Source organism: Microdochium trichocladiopsis, assembly GCF_020744255.1.
Source record: "Microdochium trichocladiopsis strain MPI-CAGE-CH-0230 chromosome Unknown B0I36scaffold_16, whole genome shotgun sequence".
Classification (NCBI taxonomy): Eukaryota; Fungi; Ascomycota; class Sordariomycetes; order Xylariales; family Microdochiaceae; genus Microdochium; species Microdochium trichocladiopsis.
The window spans coordinates 476,669-489,374 of NW_025763559.1; the positions used below are offsets into that span (position 1 = coordinate 476,669).

General features: G+C 55.0%; 3 protein-coding genes across 3 annotated transcripts; 2 read left to right on the forward strand and 1 right to left on the reverse strand.

The window, feature by feature from the left end:
• Positions 1 to 135: 135 nt before the first annotated feature.
• B0I36DRAFT_341503 (uncharacterized protein) lies at positions 136 to 623 on the forward strand. The gene has a single exon (XM_046156013.1). It carries the CDS (start codon positions 145 to 147, stop codon positions 484 to 486), a length of 342 nt encoding a protein of 113 aa, XP_046004374.1. The 5' UTR covers positions 136 to 144; the 3' UTR covers positions 487 to 623.
• Positions 624 to 5,996: 5,373 nt separating this feature from the next.
• Positions 5,997 to 9,092, reverse strand: B0I36DRAFT_257257 (glycoside hydrolase superfamily; the record flags this gene model as incomplete). The annotated part of the gene is made up of 5 exons (XM_046151006.1): positions 5,997 to 6,438; positions 6,499 to 6,860; positions 6,916 to 7,275; positions 7,340 to 7,858; positions 8,163 to 9,092. Coding segments are annotated over 5 exons (2,613 nt in total), but the record flags the coding sequence as incomplete, so codon positions are not given.
• A 2,255-nt stretch (positions 9,093 to 11,347) lies between these two features.
• B0I36DRAFT_257223 (uncharacterized protein) lies at positions 11,348 to 12,625 on the forward strand (the record flags this gene model as incomplete). Its single annotated transcript, XM_046151004.1, has 2 exons — positions 11,348 to 11,608; positions 11,669 to 12,625. The coding sequence occupies 2 exons, from the start codon at positions 11,348 to 11,350 to the stop codon at positions 12,623 to 12,625; spliced, it is 1,218 nt and encodes a 405-aa protein (XP_046004376.1).
• Positions 12,626 to 12,706: the final 81 nt, after the last annotated feature.

The window sequence follows — 12,706 nt, forward strand, 5'->3', positions numbered from 1 at the left end:
TGTCCCGCCAGCTCGGGCACCCTCGGCGGCTATTAATGGTCTTACTGCTCTTCCCTAGACGCGGCCGTCTTGGATCCGCGCCTCCGCATCATGATCCATACGGCCAGAGCTCCGAGGAGAAGGCCGCCAACCACGCCGCCTACGATGGCCCCGATCATGGTACCGCTTGGGCCGCTGCTACTGCTGCTGCTGCTGCTGCTACTGCTAGTACCGCCGTTACCTGTCTGCCCGCTCGGTGCGACGCTGGTTGAAGTAGATGGGTTATTGTTGTTAGTGGGCGAGCTCTACGCAGGGCTCGACGTGGGAGTCGAACCCGTGCTTGCAGTGGTGAGAGGTCTTGTCGTTGTCGTTGTCGTCGCTACGCTGGAACTACTGCTTGCGACCGCAGACGGCGGCGGGCCGGTCGTAGCGGGGCCGCTGCTCGAAGACGGCGCCGGTCCTACCGCCGAGCATATAGCGTTGATTGAGCTTACAGCCTGTTCATAATCGGATTGGTCACAGGATAGAAAGAGATATAGCGTTATAGCATTGATATTATCGGGCTTGCAGATACAGGCAGCGTCGAGTGAGCTACAGCCGGTCAATAAGATAGAGGCTTGGTCCGTATAAGAGGCCTATGTGACAACAGAAGAACATGTCAGGAACTAAATCTGCCATTCTCCAGGAACCGCATCCATGACTTCTTTTTATTTTCCCGTTGACTTTATCGAAGTTCGGCATTGTGCCATTGGCTAGGGAGGACTTACCGCGCAAGTTGGCACGCTTCCAACGGACTGGGCTGCCGCCGTGGCGGCGGCAACGACCACGACCAGGGAAACCGCGCGCATCTTGTCTGTCCGTTTTCGTAAGGCGAAGCGATAGGCGAGAGATTGAGGACAAGGATAAAGGCAAGACTAGGAGACTCGAATCATTTATTTCTCAGGTCGTTGGAAACAGGAACTACACACAGAGAACCCCGACAGCTGAAAACTGCGGCTGAGGAAAATTGGCGATTAAGCTCGCGTTGCCCACCTCTTACCATTTGTGGCTGGTGCCGCCATTCTGAATTAAACTGAAGTGGAAGAGACTTTATGGTGCGACACAGGTTACCCGTTGTCCGTGCGTCCGTCTAGATGCATTCAGCCGCAGACCCCCATCCCCGTCCAGGGCTAGTTTCGCCAGGGTCGGTGTGGGTCTAGAAGCTTGTGCAGACGGATAGCCGAGCGTGTCGCGCGTGTCAAGAGCGGGACAGAGACCTGTACGACAAGTGAAGCGGAGCACATATAGATAGGGCTTCTTAGCAATGCTGGCACTTGCAAATTTATGCACTTACCGAGCTATCTAGCACATAATAAACTCGATGTGCCAGTGATTAGCAGCAGTATAGATGATCCGACTTCCATCTAGGCGTAAAGCTTCGTTATTTTTCCTCTCTTTAAAGTGATTCAGATATTACCAGGATAGCTCAGGTGCGGCGCTCTATTTACTATAGATGAGATGGTTTAAACTCCGATTCTCCGGCTTACGCACCAACATATTACCTCGTTCATGCCTGCGTATCATACTATGCTCCCACTAGGCATGACTGGAAGTTATAGATGTGATATCACCTTTAAGAGAACTATACCAAAAAGGATTTCGTCGATAATCAATTCTATGGCTTTGTGTATTTGCTGTCGGTGATATGTCACACTGGATGAAAACCTTGGTCCACATTCAGAAGCTGCCAGCCGCAGGTGTCCCACTGGAGCAGTGTCACCACTGAACGAATCAATCCTCACACTAACAATACGGAGCTCTAGAATGACTAGTCAAAAACAAAGTCTGATGCATCACCAAAATTCCGATCGTGATGCCTCTATTACAGGACAAACGATGTCAACCTCGGCAATATCGGTTTGGTCGGCACGCCAAGAAGAAGTTTGTTTTCCAGACATTGCTCTATTGAAACAGCCACGATGATGACTACGCATCTCACTGCTAATGCTTAGCAAGCACCGGTACAACCATAGACTGGTGTATATGTCTCAAGATTACCGCGCCTGGTGCATTCCTTTATCACAGACGGGCCTTTGGTGCAGGTACCGAGGTGTTTGCTAGAGTGCGAGTCGAGGACATCGTAGTCACCTGGGGCCGACCCCTTCCACTGGAAGTGCATCTCTTGGCCGCAAATTTTGGCGTCGAATGACAATGCCTGCCAGGGATATGTATTGGTGCCGGCGCCCGTATTGAGCCCGGCCTCAATAACTTCTGGCGCATCACAATCCCCAAAATCAGACAATGGCATGGCAAGCAGAAAATAACTGCCACGGGTGTCCGACCACCTCGTGTAGTTCTGCACCAGATAGAAAGTCGCTGGTTCGCGAGTTGGTTCCGGTGGATGGACTGTGGTCGTCTTCGTGCTGGTCGATGTCGGTCTCGGTGTCGTGGTCAGTCTCGTGCTAGTTGAAACAGGCTCGATGAAGTCTGGAGGGAGACCTGTGGGGAGCTTCCCGCAGTAGTAGCTACTAGAGCAAAGCCGGCCGCACTTAGTCGATCTGCTCTGGCTATTGGCGCAAATCGGCTGGGCCGGCCCCTGCTGCCACGTGATGGGCCCGGGCACCGGGATGCCACCTATCTCACCCCCGGTACCTGGTCCGTCGGGGCCAGAGGGAGGCGACCACGGCGGCAGCTGAGCTAGATCATCCGGCAGCTTAGGGCATGCCGGCTTCCCTTTGTATGTCAAGTCATCGCCGTCGATCAAACATGACTTTTGGAGGACTTGACCTGACCACACGAAAGGCACCCATGGGGCTCCCGGGTTGGCATTGGCCCATGGCCCGTCACTGATCTGCAGAGGCCGACTGAGTGTTTCAACCAGCCGCTTGACGATCTCCGGGCTCTCTAGTTGAGCCTGCCATCGCGAGGGCAGGCCGCGATACAAGGCGACGAGAGAGGCGACCTTGGGGGCTGCCAGTGATGTGCCGAAAGCCAGTTGATACCAATCGTCTGGTGTTGGGACTATCAAACGGTCGCCTGGCGCCCAGATGAGGCGACTCACGTCGTCGTCGCTGAAGCGCTGGCTCCAATGGGCTGCCCTGCCGGCCCCATCGGTCGCCCCGACCACAAAGGAGGAGAGCGCCAGGTCCGTCTCGCCCATGAAGAACATCGGCAGCACTTCGTCGCTGTTCAGAGGGTCTGCGGCATCCATGCGGCTATTGCCGGCAGCTCCAACTAGAACCGCTTTGGCCTCTGCGACCTGTTTGAGCACATAAACTGTCGTGTCGACCGAGATCAGATTAGATGAGTCCTCTATACATCATCGTCTATGCCGTCTCTGCGATTGTGCTGACACTCTCGGCGCGACGGGGCTGGATAGAGCGACACGGGCTGGGGCAAGATAGACAACTTACGCATGACGTTTTTCAGATGTTCCCACTCGTTCTTCTCCCTAACCGCGAGGGACATGCTCACCACTGCTCTGCCTTGCTTGTTGTCCAGGATGTCGTCGAGAACCAGCACCAGAGCTTCGATGTAGCGTATGAAATGGGCAGGGTCGTGAAAACCTCGCGGGGCCCCAAAATGCACGGGCACCAGCTTTGCGTTCCTGGCGAGCCCCAGACTGAGGCCCACCACCATCGATGCTACCTCTGTGCCGTGAGTGCAATCAATGCCATCCCAGTCCCCAAAGAGGCTTGTCCGCAACGGAGTGGCAATGTCAGCGCCACTAAACTCGGGATGGCTCGTGTCGATGCATGCTTCGAGGACATAAATGTACTGGCCGCGCCCAGCTGACTCGTGGAAATAGTACCGGTGCTCCGACTCTAGTTCTGTAGCTCCTGGGTTAAGGGTGAAGTCCGGATTCGTCGCCCAATCATCTGCCATGCTGGGTGCAGAAATTTGCGATTTGGACCACTCCTTGAGTGCAACTACCCCTCGCTTTCCCCAATGATTGCCCTTTCGATCGCTCGTGCTCGATTGGGCAACGTCTTGCTCAATTGAGCTATCCTCTGCAAGGTTTGCCACTCGGGTTTGGTTTCTATACACTGCCTCTGGCCGTTCTGCCGACCTGCGTGTTGTTGTGGCTCTGCTAACATCGCGTGCTGCGGAGCCAGGGCTAATATTCGTCATCATCGAGACCTAATTATCCATCGTCAGTCTTGCGCGCCTTTCCAAGATGAAATGATCGTTCGGCCACAGCCTTCAGCCCTGAAAGTGGCCTTGCGAAGCCACTTACCGCGTTCATCCGCGCGAGCTTGGCCCGCAGAGGTCTTGGGAGCCCAGAAATGTACCAAAACGCCGTGAAGTGCTTCCTCTTGGATTGAACACGAGTGACCGTGGTCCTTCTCCGTGGAGCCTCGGAGAGCCTCGTGAGCCGATCTGCAAGTCTTTGGTTGGCGGGGTTGGCATCTTCGTAAAGTTTCTGGACAAGAATAACGTCGTCTCGCGCGCAATCCCAGCCGTCTGCAAGACTTTTGTCATCGTCCCACGAGGCCTCGTCGTCCTCGGTAGCTCGCCGGTGCAAGTCTACAGGAGAGTCGCCGACATGTCGCGTGTTCAGCGGCTTGCGGTCCTCAGCTTCTCGCGTGGGCGCGGCATCGCTGCTTGCAGCTGTCAGGCGGGGTGCGATTGTCGTAGTAGGAGGCTGAGTTGCTGTGGGTGCCAGCATGGTCCTCTTCATAACCTGGCATGAACCGTCGTCGATCGTCGACGACTCCTCGTAGTCGCTAACGGCACAGCCGTATACAGTCGCGCAGGTTTCGAACACGCTCGACGTGGTCGTCACGGTGGTTGTACCTTGGTCGTCCCACTCAAACGAAGTGACCTGGGCGCACGCTGACGCCGACTGCCGCTCGCAGGGCCGCGGCTCCTCTGGTATCACCTCGGGCTTTGACCCCTTCCCGATCCTGTCTGGCGAGTGAGCAAATGCAGGGCAGTCTCCACAATGTCAAGGACACAATCATAGGACTCACCTCAGTCTCGGCCAAGGCGGCAGGCGAGGTGTCTTCCAACGCCAGCCCGGTGGTAGGGGAATCAGATCAGGAGGCGGCGGTGCACTATAGCACAGGAGCATTAGTTACTTTGCTCTCGACTTCGACGCATCGCCATGAATACACAAGAGGCTTCCTTCGGCGCAAAGTATCGCGCAGACTTGCATATCACGGACGTCTCGTAGAGTCGTGTGGGGTTCACTTACGGGCCAACGATTCCTTCTGGAAGCCTCAATTTCCACCCAGTAATCTCGGTGCCCCCGAGATTTATGCACGACTGGACATAAGTTGTGGTTAGATGCTTTGTCTATGTCTATAAGAACTCGGTGCGAGTTTGGTACTAGTGGGAATGCTTACAGAAAAGAACCACAGATTGCACGGAATGAATGCGAAATCGTCGTCATCGTCGTTATCGTCGTCGCCGTCGTCATTATCATCGCCACCTTCATCGTCTTCGTCACCACCGCCACCTGGCTGGTTGGTCACAGGCTCGATAGCCGCCGGGATGTCAAACCAGTCCACCCAGGTAACTATCGGCTCCTGCGCAGTCGGTCTCGGCGGAAGAGGTATATCGGTGCCCGTGCTTGACGGGATGTTTGACGGGATGTTTGACGGCGAATCAGTCCCCTTCCAGCCCTGTGGTGGACCTTTAGTGATTTGCGGCCATGGGGGGAGCACGACCGTTCTCGTAGTGGTCTTTGTCGTCCCGGCGTCTACCCAACGCACAGGCATACCGACTGGGTCGATAGTGATGCTGGGATATGGCTGAACCACTGTCTGAGTGCCGGCATTAGAAGAAATATTGATGTTGTAAAAGGGAACCTCTGAGATGGTTTGCACAGGCAGTCTTATGGTGATAGTGGTCGTGGTAGTGCCGACTTGCAACGACGTCGTGTATGGCGGAATGGAGATTGTTGTAGTAGAGGGTAAAGGGCTTGGGGCGAGTACAATCGTGCAAGGTGCGGTGCAACCCATGGAGTGCTGGGTATACACCTCCGTCCCAATGTAAACAACGTTGCTCTTGTCTCCCACGCTGATGTCTCCGGCTAAGTCCACTGCCCAGTCGGTGGCGCCTCCGAAGTTGAGGCTCTTATATAGGTTGATCCGGCGCTGCTTTGTCTTATCGGTCATGTATCCGACGTATTCGACGCCGTCGTAGATCAGAATGTCGGAGTCGGATCCGCCGTCGTAGAGTTCTCGGAACGGGGCCGAGCCGCTCTTGATAGCGTCAATTTCGCCATTAGCAAGATAGCCGCCCGTGTTTGTGCACTTGCCCTTCTTCGCCGGCGAGTCAAGTCGAGTTCCCAAGTACTTGCAACTTGGACTCGAGCAGTTGGGGTCTGCCATCTTGAAGCTTCGTCCGTAGCTTGTGATACCTACGAGGACCTTGTTGGCGGGAACGCCAGCGCGGGTGATCATGGCCAGCGCGTCCATGGTCTCGGTAATGTTGACGTGCGATCTCAAGCAGTCTCCATTGTCGCAGCCTGGGCTATCACGGTGGCACCCATCAGAGATGCTGTAAGACGAAAGGTATGAGAGTGGGGCTTACCTCGTCCACTTGTTGCCTACATCCCATTGGCCATGGAAGTCGTAGGTCATGTACACAATGTAGTCGAGGACCTTGGCGGTTTCGGCTATCAAGAAGTGGCGGAGATACCAATACGATGCCGGGGCCGCTATAGCGAGGGAGCTCTTGGGCAAGCCATTGCGAACGAGCGTCAGGAACTTCAAGTAGTTTGCTCCATCCTCGGCTGTTCCCATGTCGGATCCGTCAATGTCATATGCACCGGGATATTCCCAGTCAAAGTCGACACCGTCCAGGTCGTTATCGAGGACGAATTTGATGATGTTATTGGCAAGGGTTTGGCGGTTCGCTGGTTTGACGCCTTGGCGTATAATGTGCGACGTTCCCTGCAGATATGTCAGTAATAACTCACGTTCCGCATTCGGGACAGATTTGACTCACTGGCTCGTTCGAAAATGCCCATCCTCCGAACGAGATGATTTTTTTCTTGCCGGTAATCGTGAGGAACTTCTGCCACTGGTCCAGGACATCAGGGGCTATGCTAGGCACGTAATTCTCGCTGATATCGCCGAATGCGAAATGAATGTGCGTGATGGTGTCGCTGATATCGGTCGCGTCCATAGTAAGACACGGACGCTCCCCGTTCCACCCTTCAAAGTAACCCACGCGGATGAAGGTCGCGGGGGGCCTATCGTTATTGGTGATCTCGATCTTGCCGCAATTTGAGAGACACCCATTCGTGTTAGGTCTAGCTGTGCCGGGAGTATCGTCGATACTAGTATCGATACAGAACTCTTCAGTCTGCGTTGGGCCATCAGCCTATGTGGTCTGCGACCCGCATTCTCTAGCGAAAATATATACTTACCAGTCCACAGTAGCCCCATCCTGAGCAGCACACGTTGAGAGGACACGGGTTTAGATCGGTCATGGCTGTTCCGTCTGCTGGCCTGACGGTGCCCTTGACCTGTGGACCGCAGGTGACGTCCTCGATCTGCGTAGGCATGGGAGGATTGCCAGTGCTGACGCAAATCTTTTGATCACGAAACAGTCTGCCGCAGCCAGACCAGCCCCAGGTTTTGCCGACATTGAGTTTATGAATCTCCTCCTGTGTGAGGTGGAATCTGTCGGCGATCAACCAGCAGCCGTCTTCGGGCTGGATTTCGTAGACAGCACAGTCTCCGTTCTCTTGGGGCTGTGGGCGCAGGTCGGGCTTTTTCCCTAGAGAACAACAAATCGGCTCTTTTGGTATAAGATTGTTGCAGATCTTGTCGTCACCGCCATTCCATTCAACCAGCTTCTTGACGGGGATGTTACACCGAGATGCAATCGCCCCGCAGAGGTCGTTAGGCTCGATGATGGTGTACTTGCATTCGAAGTCATCATCCTCCGCCGTGACTGCTTAAGGTTCTGATTAGTGTCGCGTCTGAGGTGGTCCAAATCAAGGACAGTGACTTACTCGTAAGGCCGTCAGTGGCGCTTCCTTCTGAGCAACATAGGTCGTCGCCAACGGCCATGTTGCGGCAATAAGAAGCATCGATATTGTTGTACTTGTAGAGATCGCCCAGCGTGACGCCACACTTCTCCTCCGCGACGGACCAGCAGCTGTCACCAAAGCCAACCTTGGCAGCCCGACATGAATTGGCACGTTTCTTGCTCTGGCGTGGCTCTTGACTGGACTGCTGGCCAACATGAAAGCGCCGGTGGTGTCTGCTCGTGGCTATAGAGCTGTTGCTGCTCGCCGACGAGTTGGACACTCCGCCAACAGTGGATTCAGCTGTGAGTGGGACGGCTGAGACCAGGCTGAGCGTCTGATTCCCCAGAACGAAGCTCTCGTGAAGACCAGTGACGCACTCGCCATCAGCCCAGCCTCGGATCATGTCATGTACGGCGGTCAGGTCCCCTTCCGTGTCTGACACTATCCCGAACACATGTGCAGACGATCGAGTGCCTGTAGGTCCGCAGATCTGGGTGACCTGACGGGTCCCTGCTGCTTCGCCACGCTTGATGCGATCGACAAAGTCCCCAATGAGAGAGATGGTAGACGACCTGTGAATCTCGCCTCCGACATAGAGTCCGACAACTGACTTGCTTGACTTGGCAAAAGTAGCTCTCAGCCTGTTGTTGGGGTCCCGGGCGACCTGGCTCTGGAGCTTGAGTGCAGCATCGGCGACCTGGGTTGCAGACTGTGGTGAAAATGCCGCACGGCTGTTCCAGCCAACATCGATATCGACGTTGGACTCCACGACATCAGCTCCACTAAGAGCAGGTTCGCCGTAGCCGGCCGAGTCGAGGCGCATGTCGGCAGTGGATGCCGTACAGGCCTTGAGGACGGTCTGCCTGTCCGGTGACTCGATGGGAAAGCGGACCATGGCTTCAAAAACGACTGTGCCATCACACTTGTCGAGCTCGGCAATGGAGAAGATGCGAGGCCAGGAGAAGCTTGTCGGCCCTACATCGCCGCACGGGGCTGGGCAACGACTTTCGGACAACTTCTCGGGATGGAAGTATGTGGGAAAATGGGTACGATTGTTCCCGATGGAACTCTGCGCAGAACAAAGAGTACAGAAGGCGAAGAGGGCCGTCGCTGCAGGGGCGAGCAAGCCTGCGTATGGCTTCATCATACCTGAAGACCCAGATCCGTTGAGCGCTGTAACAAGTCGAGCAGCCTGGCAGAGAAGGCGATGGGAAATGGCTCGAAAAGACGGTCGGCATGAGGGCAAACCTAGAATATATGTGGTATCGCCAGGTCCGTCACCCGTCCTGATCCTTCGTGCATCAGAGCCCCGTTGTGCAGCCAGAAGACCCTCGGAAGCATTTTTCATACTTGGCCGGGTCTCTTTTGCTCGAACCGCAGCCCGACAGCCTGGTTCGTCTCACTTTTTGTGAAGGCGAACCAAGGGGCTTGCTCGCAAGACAGGGGTTCATCTTGCCAAGTCTGACAGGCGCGTACAACGCGGAAGCACTCTCGATTGAGTCACTTTCTCACCAAGCATGCTGGTCGTTGGATCAAAGCTGACAGCGGATCCCTGGTTATCCTTGTGGCGCACACAGTGCACAACACTGGCACCTAGACTTCAGGGACGCAGGGCTGGGCCGTGATGGGTCCTGCAGGGCTGCTGACGGTGCGGGTTCGCGGACAGGAGCGAGCACGTGTTGACGGCTCGGCGGGGAAGCCGTATGAGCCTTGGGGAAATGATAAAGCAGGCGGCCTTCAGGGCCTATCCAAACAGTCGCCACTCCAACTATCGGACTTTGGCGCATATGCTGCCACTTAGAATCAGACCATGATCACATTGCTTCGCTAGAGTCCGAGGCTGCATCATCGTTGCTCATGAGATTTGCTAGTCATGAAAAGTGACCTGAATTCCGTGCTTGACAAAACAAATAAAGCAAACTTGCATGTCTTCTGCCAGCAGGCCATGTGTGGCTTCCATAAGGACTGATACGGAAAAAGTCCTTAAGTCCGTAAGTACTTACATACTTACAAATCTCACCACTAGGCTATCGCCAAGGCTGACGGCATGACTGTTGATTGTTAGTAGGAGCGGCTTGCAGGTAAGCCGCTCTTTAATTTCCCCGTATAGCGGCCGAGCGAGGATGCAATGTACTTCTAAGTCTGGACGTCCAAGAACCACATGTTTATTCGCCAGTTGTGCACCCGGCTTGGCAGACTGCCTGGTGACTAAGCGCCGTCAGATTTAACTGGAGGCCCAAAAGCTGCAGCTTTGGCCCCCAAACAAGAGGAACAACGCTTTTGCAGGGGCGCGTCCTCGCTCTTTCTAGTGCTTGTACTTCACATTATTGTTCAGGAACCAGAATAATGCCGTGTGGTCAGTATGCTACTCGAGCAGCTTTTGATAGCACCGCCCAATTCATTATGGCGCGCTACAGCTCTTCCGTGCACTAGCTCTGCTGTGCCATCGGGCGTCGGATACTGTCCACGTAGCTTCTGTGCACTCATGGCATGTCTTTTAGTTTTGCCAAACCGCTTGTTTCTGTGTATGGAAGTCCCAATATCTACGAACGCCTGACGTGGTCCGCTGTAGTCCAGTAAAAACTGAGAAGCATAATCTGCACCGCCAGGATCAATCAAGCGTAAGCACCATAAGCGTGTTCAAGAGAGCCGCAAGGAGTGACCAGGGCCTGTGTAGAACGACTGCACGTCTCGATTAGGCATGTGCGAGCATTGGCATTGATCCTTTCCGGGGCACCTGCAACCACACTTACCTGAGCATAGATTTCGGAACATTGAACCCGCCCCCAACGGCCAGGTTCACGAGTGTGCGCTCAGCAGAACAAGTCTGGAGGTTCGTCACGAGATGAAGAGTTTAAGGCCTCTACGGTAGCCGGAGCTGGTAAGCACCGAAGGAAGTCCACAATGATTGTGGAGACCCGCCGGTGCAAGTGGAGTGAATAGTTGCAAGGTTGACACTGTACTGTGTTGTACTGTGTGCATTGCAGGGCTTAGTCTATGACGGCCAGGGCTAGATCTCGCATTCCTTCCACAATAGGGGGTCACGGGCTTACCGCCACTAGGCTCGTGAACTTTCGGGCGCTGATACTGGATTCAGACGGCAATTTCTGTATCCGATTCTTTGCTTCCGCACAGCAGTGCCCGAATCTTACAAGGCCGAGGAATATGCATGTGCGCGACTCGAGCTTCGAGAACAACGGCCCAATGAACGATAGGACAAGGCCCAGGTAGGCGGCCGTGGTTCTCTGGCTCGAGGGACTGGCCTTCCAAAGCATCATGCTTGCACTTTACCCCCGACGTATATAAGGTCATGGTGGTAGGTCCTGAGCCGATCAGTCCAAAGTTGCGGCCATCTCACCACCAACACCCAAGTCCCCATCGTCTCTTCTAGTCCGCATCATGTTCTACCCGCAGTCAGGTTGTTGGGCACTTGCGGCCAGCCTGCTGTTGTCATTCGGCTCTTTTCATGCTCTAGCCAGCCCCTTGTCTGCAGAGCAGTCCGCATCTGTGGACTTTCATCTGCTGAGCGATGAGCCGCAAATGCCGTATGATGAAAACACCATCGCAGAGTGTACCTGGTGGTACGATAATGATGGCTCAGTCACTTGCACCAACTTGTTGCGCAACTGGGGGGTTCCCGTAGCAGACTTTTTGTTCTGGGTAAGTCTGGATCCTCAATGGGTGCCACATAGATCGTGCCTGAGACTAATGGAGCTGCAGAACCCGTCTCTCACTGCAGGCTGTGGCAACTTCCTGGTCGGACGCTCCTACTGCATAGAGGCGCCCGTCTCTGCGCCGCCCGCGCCCACGACGACGACGGCTACTACGGCCCCGACCACCACAACCCGGACGACAAGCACAACCACCACAACCAGGCCTACAGTGCCCACCAATGGGATCGAGACGCCGGTGCCCACAAAGCCTGACATGGTGACGAACTGTGATCGCTTCCACCTCGTTGAGGCTGGCGAGACGTGTGCCGACATTGCTAGAGACAACGGCATCACCCTGCAGCAGATCATCACCTGGAACAAGCTCAACTCGGGCTGCATAGACATCTGGGCGGAGTACTGGGTTTGCATCCACATTGTTGGGTTAAGCACAACTACAACCACAACCACCCGGCCCACGACGACCACCGCCACCAAGCCAACCACCACAACGGGCAACGGCATCAACACGCCGCTTCCCACCCAGCCCTCCATGGTGCCCAACTGTGACAAGTTCTATTTTGTCACGAGCGACGATACGTGCACAACGATAGCGGCACGAAACGGTGTCACCGTATCCCGCTTCATCTCGTGGAACAAGTCCCTGACCACTGCCTGCACCGGGCTCTGGGCTAATGCCTATGTCTGCGTTCGCACAATCGGCTTCAAGCCGACTACGCAGTCTACTTGCTCGAGCAGCGACAAGACGTGGGGTGACAATAAGCCAAAGGCGCTTGAATACGTCCAGACGTGGTGCAGGAACAGCGGCAGTTATGCCACTGGCCAGACCAAGACCGGCTGCTACAATGCGCCGTTCGGGACCAACAAGATTCAGTTCTGGGCGCGCAATGACTTTACAGTCCCGAACTCTCTCTCCGTGGCTCTTTGCAACGAGATAGTCAAGGTGCCAGTCAACAACTGCGAGCGTGGTGGCACGGGCGTTCAGGAGGGATGGTGGGTCAGGTAAGCTGCCAGCAATATCCTTTGTGAATGGTCTTGAAGTTACTGACGCGGTATTCAGGGCTCTGGTCACGGCTGGAAGATGCTA

Bases quoted from the DNA above. Each gene is read 5' to 3' on its own strand.
- B0I36DRAFT_341503 (XM_046156013.1), top strand. From the start codon at position 145: ATGGCCCCGATCATGGTACCGCTTGGGCCGCTGCTACTGCTGCTGCTG.